We start from the raw sequence: 9,043 nt of genomic DNA, 5'->3' as shown, positions 1-9,043 counted from the left end.
GTAGCACGTCCGTAACTATTGGTGGTGTAACTAAATGTTAAAAACCTATGGCTACGGATTACATCCGTAGCAATAGAGATCAGTAGCTACGAATAAAAGCTGTAGCTATAATTTCTGTAGCGAAATGTACATACGCCTAAAGATTAAATCCGTAGCAATAGATATCACTAGCTATAGAAAAAAGCAGTAGCTATAATTTTTATAGCGAAATGTACTTACGACTACGAATAATATCAATAGCCGAAAGTGGAATGAAATCCATAGCAATATGCTTAAGTTAGCAATAGCTACGATTTTAAAACAAAAGCTACGGTTTTAGAACAAAAGCTATGGCTAAAATCCGTAGCTATGTTTAAAAAAAATTTGAATTATAATAATCGTGCCTGTTTCCATTACAAGAACCTACTGTGATTGATAACTCATCTAAGCTTAATGCTAATAGGAATAGTACATAAAATGCAATCAAGAAAAAAAGGATGCATTTATTACAAATATCAATCAAATCATACAATGCATCCCATATTCACATTTCTAAATAAACAATACTTCACTTTGCTCAACCTATCATAAGAATTACAAAAAAGGAACCTGTTCGAACTTTAGCTTTGACTCTATCTCCAAATACTTCCTACGAAGTTCTTCCATATCCCACTGCACATGAATGAGATGGGAAATAAGATTTATGACAAGAAATTAAGAGTAAATCTGTCTTTCATAATTGCTCTGGCTAGTACGCCAGCATAGATGCTCCTTTTCAAGATCTTTCTTCAAAGAAGAGATTTGAATTTCTAATTCCACTATCCGAGACCTACAACATGAAGAGTGGTTGCATACAACTAAGGGCGTGCCCTCTTGTACAAGAAACAAATACACTCCAACACAGTAAACACCCTCCATATAATACAATAATGCTCACGTTTTTACAGAATTTTCTTCCTTCAAACGGTCAATTTCAGCAAATGCAGAAGATAGAGCTTCTTCTTTCCCTGAAACTGCAGATGTAAATTCTATGGACTTTGACATAAGATCACTTTCAAGTTCTAAAACCCTTCCCTTGAGAAAATGAATTTCATCCTCCAGTGACTTCTTTAGCTTGTCAGCCTGTACAAAACAGCACTTGTAGACACAATCAAACAAGCATGCCTTTGTAAACACCTCAAAAGAAAGAAAGACAAAAAAAAAAAAAACTAAAAACTAGGATTGCAACTTTCAAACAAATGAGGTTCAGGATATAGGGATGTACCTCAGCCTTGAATTTTTCATAAGCAGATTCAATTTGCTTCAATGCAACTTCATTCACTTCTGCTATTTCTTTATACTATCCAAAAAATATCATAAAATATTCAAAACCTTAAGAGTATCAGATAATAAATCCAAGTAAAAAATCCAAACCACCTGTAGCATGTGATCCTTGTTGGCTTGTGCCTCCCCTTTCAGTTTTTCCATCTCTTCCTTTGCTTTCTACATCCTCAATAAGCTATTACATATATAACTAACAAAATTGGAACATACTTGTAGAAACATTACATAGTAAGAGAGAAAGACATGAGTAAGAAAAAGAGGAGAGAAAAATCAGGCTAAAATGTTTCTCATATAGATTATACATACATATGTGGTGAATGAAAGTATAATGAAATCTATCAATCTACAAAGAAGATAGCTGAGAAGAAACCTCCATAGTATTCTTGGGTATTACATTTGGCTCATTGCCTTTTTTCCGACTGATTGATTACCATTTCTACAGTGGAGCAAAGTGATACCCTTTTTTGTTAAATGATTGTGGTCAGGAGTGGAAAAAGTAACTTGTGATTGTGGTACTTCTACTCTCAGTAAATCTCCATAAATTCACAAAATGCGGCCCTTTTGTATTGTATTCCAAAAGAAAGAGCTCTTTCGTATCCACACAAGTATCATTTAATGTTACTTAGAAATTTCACTAGAGTAGAAGCCCAGAAATAACGACCAAATGCATCCCTAATCATTGAGATAAAGAGGAGGTCTTCAATTGAAGAAACAACTCTCACCTTTTTAGTCTGTCGCAAAATCTGTCAAGACCATCTAGGGTATAAGGAACCCTTGCAGGCTGACGAGGTGCAGGACAGGTTACTTCCTTAGCACTAGGAACTATTTGATTGCCAATATGTCCACTTCCATTCATATCCAGTGCACACTCCAGATTATCCACAGAAATTTGTTCAATGGAAATGATTCTCCTCAAGCAATCCATCTTATATGAGTTTTGAAAACAAAAGGTGGAACTCAATGAGTTAATGGGTAAGAATACTGATAGATGGTAGGTTGAGCCTCTAGCTCAATGCAGAAAGGTACTCTAAAGACTCGATACCAAGATCATAGGAAATCTAACCAAATTATCGATAAAATACGAATGGGGGGGGGGGGGGGCAGGGAGGGAAGAATAATATTAATTTCTTGTTCTGAAAATTCATGATAGAGAAATAGGATCTGCAGCCATAACTCGCTGACAAGTATTACAACATCAATATTGTACTAGAAACAAGATAAAATCAAAAGTTCTCAAATTGCAAATGGAACATAATGCTAGTTTCAAAGCCAGAAGCACTAATTCCATAGAAACATTCACTAAAACTAGTTTATGCAAAACCTAAGGCAAAGTAACACAACCTAATCTACTGTTCAGATGCAGGAACACCCTATAACTGAAGAAAAATAAAGTCTCAACTATATATAATATTTACATCCGTGGGTGGTTCTTTCAACGCAATTAGTTTTTGAAGAGTCCTAAACTTTGGATTAAAAAAGGACATGTGAAGGGATCTGAAACAAAGGTAAATGGTATTCAGGTATTGGGAGGTGCTTAGTTGATTTGCAACACATGGTTTAGAATTTACCAACACAGATGCACTACATAGGGGCATCATTGTCATTTTAAAATGTAGATGCAAGTGTCATACTCTGTATCCACGTCTTGCAAAAGTATCCAAAAAAGTGGCATTCTCTATCTCCACATCTTGCAACCATAAAGTGTCATACCATATCTCCACAAATTGCAAATGAATCCTAAAAAGCATTATACTCTTATCTTCACATCTTGCAAACTACTTACTCTCTTCATGTGGGTTGCACCGCACATGCGATTACATAGGTTTAGGTTAAGGTTATAGGTTTAGGTGTAGGTTATAGGTAGGTTATAGGCTATAGGTTATAGGTTTGGGTTTAGGTTTAGGTTTAGATTTAGGTTATAGGTTATAGGTTTACGTTATAGGTTTAGATTGAGGTTATAGGTTATAGGTTATAGGTTTAGGTTTAGGTTTAGGTTTACATTATAGGTTTAGGTTATAGGTTATAGGTTTAGGAATTGGGGTTCGGGTTTACGTTTGGGGTTTAGGGTTTAGGGTTATATGTTATAGGTTATAGGTTTAGTTTATAGGTTATATGTTATAGGTTATAGGTTTAGGTTTATTTATCATCTAACCTGTTCATAAGATCACACAGACAGTGATGAAGGGAAAAAATAAAATCAATGGTTCCCACCTTCCAGGGATCCTCGCTTAACATCCGGATAGCTTCGACGCACATCCAGATCTGCTTCATCAATTTCGAGATAATACATAAACACGGGCCTATCCAAATGGTCAGGCCACCCATATTGATGTCCATAGGAAATGGACAACTTCATCATAGTCATAACAGCGGTTCCCACCTTCCAGGGACCCCCGCTCAACATCTGGATAGCTCCGGATGGTCTTCGCATTAGATTGTAAACAGTAAATAGGTTTACTAACACACACACACACACACACACATGGTGCTCTTACAGCACAATAAATTACAGTTTCACACTGTAACAGACAAAGCAATTTAATAAATAAACAATGCAATGCATGCTTCCATTCCACATAAATGAATATACCCAAAGCAGAATCACGCAAAGACGTACACTTGACCAAAGATGGGTTACTCAATGATATGTATATGCGACAAGTGCTTATGACAAAAATCAACTAAAATCCAGTCCCTACATTCTCAGAAAGCATTTACCACATAATTTGACTGCACTGCATTATGCATTTCCAAAGAATAGTTTCATGCACAGCACAACCACAACTTCAGAAGTGGATTACTATATGCAAGTGGTTCTAGAGATATGTATATGCGACAAGTGCTTATGGCAAAAAAATCCAGCCCCTGCATTCTCAGAAAACATTTACCACACAATTTGATTGCACTGCATTATGCATTTCCAAAGAATAATTTCATGCATAGCACAACCACAAGTTCAGAAATAGATAAGTGTATGCAAGTGGTTCCAGAGATATGCATATGCAGCAAGTGGTTATGATAAAAACATCCACCCTGCATTCTCAGAAAACATTTACCACACAATTTGATTGCCCTGCATTATGCGCTTACCAAGAATAGTTCCATGAATAGCACAACCACAACGTCAGAAGTGGATAACTATATGCAAGTGGTTCCAGAGATATGTTAACTACTACAGCTTCAAAAGTGGATGCTTGACAGATCCTTTCCTGGGAACTATTTAGTGCCCTATCGCAGCATGATTCTCGTCGATCTAAAATCATGTCTTTCTGATATCCAAAATTTTATGTTTTTAGTTCTTCATTAGATAACAGCATAGACAGGAGAAAAAGTAGCAACTTTGATTGTTGTCCTTAACTCCTCCTACAAGTTGGCAAAAGAACAGCTGAAAAAGAATATGAAGCAAGAGGAGTCATGTGGCATGAAGAAAACTATAGCTTGAAGTTAGAAAGTTGTTCAGTAAGAGTACTCCTGTGGCTGCAGGTAAGAGTAGGCAAGGGGTTTCAAATAAAAAAAGTTAAGCATCAAAAGACAGAACAATGTTCCAAATTTACAAAGTCAGCCATAAAAACAAAAACAAAAACAAAAAACAAAAAATAGAATATGATACCATGATCAAAAAAGGCTAACTCATTTTCCTGTCATTAAATATGTGAGGGAAGTTCTCTCAGTAAAACTAAGGAAAGGAAGAAAAAGAGAAGAAAGAAGAAGAAAGCTCATGGTTGCAGGACACTCTTGTTACTGGCTACTGGCTAGAGTCCCTGACCATGAGCCCCCTTCCACAGCACCAAGAGATATGAGAGACATTCAAACCCAAGAAAACAGGGTTCCATCCAAAATTCAATTCGAGGAATCATGTGAAAGGCGCTCCTTCCATCTTTCAACAGGTCTTGATGTTTCACCTCTAACCTTCTCTTATTCCCTTACAAGTTATCAGATAACCCACTGTGAAGCAATAAAACTCCATGGACAACGAAAAGGGAAATCATTAATTTATGACAATTAAGCATAGAAGATGTTTCCATAGAACAAGTAGATTAAGAATTCTTATTCTTAGTTGCAACTGACTCAGAATAAGATAAATTACCCCTATCCACCTAAGGAACCATCATAAGTTAGATATATATAGCTTGACTCATTGAAATTGAAAAATAAATAAGTAAAACAAAAGGTATAATAGGTAACGTTGGTTTCAAGAAAACTTGCATAGAAAACTTTTTGATGGTGGATTAAAGAAAATTTATACATAAGAACAAATCACTCAAAAGAACATAAACCAGATGGAAATCTATGTTTTAATTGACTTACTTCAGGAACAACCAAGAAAGAGATACTGGCATAAAGAAGATCAATTGATATTCCGCAGAATTGGAATTTCATTACTGGTACATAAGCATCTGGAACTGGTTGTAATTCGGTCACTTCTTCCCTTTTAGCTAGGGTGTCATGCAATATTATAAAATAAAATAAATAAATAAAGAAATAAAAACTTCCTGCAGAAAGAAATCAACAACTTAAGCTTGCCCTTAAAATCACAAAACAATAATCTGAATCATGCAAAAAGAAAAACAAAAGCCTCTCAATTTACATTGGAAAGAAATCACAAAACAACAATTTGAGTCAAATATTAAATATGAATCGTACAAGAAGAAAAAGAAAAAGAAAAACCTCTCGGTTTACATAGGACGGTCCAACGCAGAGTGTATCAATATCAGCACTAGGGCCATAAACCTGTCAACATACGAAAAGGCTGCAGGAATATTAAATAGAAAAGGACTAATTTCTAAGCATATATAAGAATATAAAAGCAAGAAATTACAGTGAAGCAGCTATCATTTGTAAATAAATATCATAATAAAAATCCCAAAGAGCACAAAAAGACAAGTTCAACTGTCTAGACATCGCAATTGGGTCCTGCATTAGCTTGGTCACATATTCAGATTCGTGGGGGATTGCTCATAGATAGGCCAAGTATGTTGTATGTACTTGGGACTGAGTAGCATTCAAGATACCAAGCTGCCCATCATTGCAAATTTCAACCTTCTGAAATTTTGTGCAATCTTCATGTGCATTTAGCATAACAATGTTGCTTATAAACATTATGAAACCACATATACTAAAAAACCAATGTTGCATTGAAGCAAAGATGACATTTCTTTAATGCAGAAATTGATATCAATATCAATAAAGCCCACACATTGATACAAAACATATCAGACAATGCAAGGATTGTCATAAATCAAACTTAGATGTACAAGAACTCAAGCTGAATCTAAAGAAAATCCATAGCAACGGCATAATAAATGAATAATAATAAAAAGAATAGCAATAGCCTTTACAAATGTATTGGACACAAATTGCCCCTGCCCCCGCCAATAGGAATTTCCTACAGGAAGAAGGTGTGGGGCCCACTGAGATGCCTTTGAAAAATCCAATCTATATCCAATTTCAAATTAGAATTTCCATTTTTGAATTGAAGAGAACTGACCTATGTAGAAGAGAGTCGAGAAATTGAACCAACTACCAATTATAGAAACAACCGACAAGCCCACAATCACCTACACAAATTTTTTTTACCAACATCATTTTATGTCCAAATAATAAGAGCATTAAGATAAGCAAGGGTCTTAATCCCGAACTCGATAATTTAGGGTCTACTCCTGAGCTAAGGTCCTACACAAGAACCTGACAATTAATGCCCTACACAAGAGCAAGGGTCCTACTCCCGAACCTGAGATTTATGCCCTAAAAAAGAGTAAGGGTCCTACTCCTGAACTTGAGATTTATGCCCTACACAAGAACAAAGGTCCTATTCTCGAACCCAACATATACTCTCTTGTCGAAGGCCTACAAAAGGACTTTGATTGGTTTTTCCATAGGCTAACCAACAACCTTGGTCCTAGAGAAGAATCATGTAATTTAGGCTTATGGAACTACCAAGATAATACGAAAGAACCTAGGTGAGTTTGAATACAAACTCTTGCACTCCAACCTACACGAGGAATGGGTACAGACATGGACTCATACACATGACACTTGCTTGTCGGATTGAGTCCCTTTTGATGCTCCTCTTGAGTTTCTTGATTTCCACTCTCATGTGCTTCAATCAACTCTCCAATGCTTCCTTAATTATGTTGCCGCAGCTTCGCCAAGGCTTTAGCTCCACGATCAATCTCCTTGCATTTGATGCTCTTTCAAGATGACTGATGTACGGAAGGACGTGAGGTCGAGCACCGTCTTCCTCAAGGATAACTACACTGAATCCACAGAGCTTCTCTGGACTCCTCACAGAGACTTCTCAAATCCACGAGGAAAAAAGCAAGAAAAATAGAAATAAATTCTATAAAATTCATAATTTGATCGATTGATGAAATTTATAAAAAAAACGAGTTCACCACCTTTTAAAATAGGGATACCAAGCAATGGGAAAGAAATTAGAATCAAACTACAACTAAAACTCCTAGAATTCATGACTTACTATAAATAGTAAACTTACTATTTATAGATGGTCGTGATGTTTACTAGTGTGCAAGGTTTTCAGCCAAAAATAATAAGTGTCATATTTGGCGTCCCCAAGTTGTTCTCTTAATTTTTCTAAGCTCTTTTTGCGTTGGACGCAACTCTTAAAGCCCAACGGATGAAGAGTTATAATCAAACTAAAACTTACTATTTATAGTAAAAATAGAATTAAAATAGGGAAACGACCATTGATCTAGCAATATTTCGTAAATCCGGCTTGGGAAGCCCTGCATAGCGTGGTTGGTTGGCTAAAGTAGCTCGTTCACCCCAAAATCATATATTTTACATCTGATAACTCATTATGGATTGCGAGATACGCCTGATTTAAGGTCCGACGATCCGGATCACTTCTGTCATCGACCGGGCCTTTTCTGATCCATCTTGGTCATGTAACTATACGCGAACCTCTGTACATCAGTGACCAAGGTGATGATAGTGGGTTGAATCTCCTATAACTAATGGCTAGTTGTTTATCCTAGGGGATTCAACTAGATGGTTCTCTTATAAGATCTGGACAATGATTTACCAAGATGCTTAAGTCCAATTATAGGAAATGGAGGAGTTCAAGCACATCTCTAATGGTGAGGTTGGAATCTTCATTAGATTTGAAATCTCAAGGGAGATTGCTTGAAACTTATAGGAATGGAGGTAAGGAATGGAGGATATGCATATGGGATCACCTTACCTCTGGTTTCTCCAAACACCCATAAGAAAGCCCAAGAACTGATTTCCCTATTTAAATAGTTCAAGCTCGAATGGACAAAAAATGGCTCTGTCGAAGCCATCGAAGGGTCTTTGATGCCATCAAAGATTCCTTCGATCTCATCGAAGGGCTCCTCAATGCCATTAAGAATTCCAAATAAAAATGATGTTTTCTTACTGGACAGATTTGGACGCATTTCAATTGCATCGACTCGACCTTCGATGTCATTGAACTTCATGTTTTGATGGCATCGAAGCCATTGAGCGAATCAAGGGCAAATTTTAAAAACCTTGATGGACAATTTCAGATATCATCGATGCCAACGAAGGTTCCTCGATGCCATCAAGATTTCCAACAAAAATTCAGTTGGTTGCTAGACATTCCTAACTCTCAATCGATACCATCTGCCAGGTCTTTGATGCCGTCGAAGACCGTGCGATGGTAGCTTGATGCGATCGAAATGGCCTGGAATATGCTGCTTTGGGCTATCTTCTACATAGCAGATTCATATCTCTTATA

General features: G+C 36.5%; 1 protein-coding gene across 1 annotated transcript; it reads right to left on the bottom strand.

Annotated features, from left to right (window-relative positions):
* Positions 1–475: 475 nt before the first annotated feature.
* On the bottom strand, positions 476–2,406 carry LOC131234841 (nuclear-pore anchor-like). Its single transcript, XM_058231820.1, has 4 exons — positions 1,396–2,406; positions 1,244–1,318; positions 917–1,101; positions 476–808 (listed from the first exon to the last, which is right to left on the bottom strand). Exons 1-4 carry the CDS (start codon positions 1,444–1,446, stop codon positions 694–696), a joined length of 426 nt encoding a protein of 141 aa, XP_058087803.1. The 5' UTR covers positions 1,447–2,406; the 3' UTR covers positions 476–693.
* Between the last annotated feature and the right edge of the window lie 6,637 nt (positions 2,407–9,043).

The sequence above is a fragment of the Magnolia sinica genome, chromosome 19 (genome assembly GCF_029962835.1).
Source record: "Magnolia sinica isolate HGM2019 chromosome 19, MsV1, whole genome shotgun sequence".
NCBI lineage: Eukaryota > Viridiplantae > Streptophyta > Magnoliopsida > Magnoliales > Magnoliaceae > Magnolia > Magnolia sinica.
This window is presented reverse-complemented; position numbering and strand designations above follow the sequence as displayed.

Excerpts from the sequence above, each read along its gene's own strand:
- LOC131234841 (XM_058231820.1), bottom strand. The coding sequence starts at position 1,446 with ATGGAAAAACTGAAAGGGGAGGCACAAGCCAACAAGGATCACATGCTA. Across the intron at positions 1,319-1,395 it reads ACAAGGATCACATGCTACAG|TATAAAGAAATAGCAGAAGT; the intron begins GTGGTTTGGATT and ends TTTTTTGGATAG. Across the intron at positions 1,102-1,243 it reads ATGAAAAATTCAAGGCTGAG|GCTGACAAGCTAAAGAAGTC; the intron begins GTACATCCCTAT and ends TGTTTTGTACAG.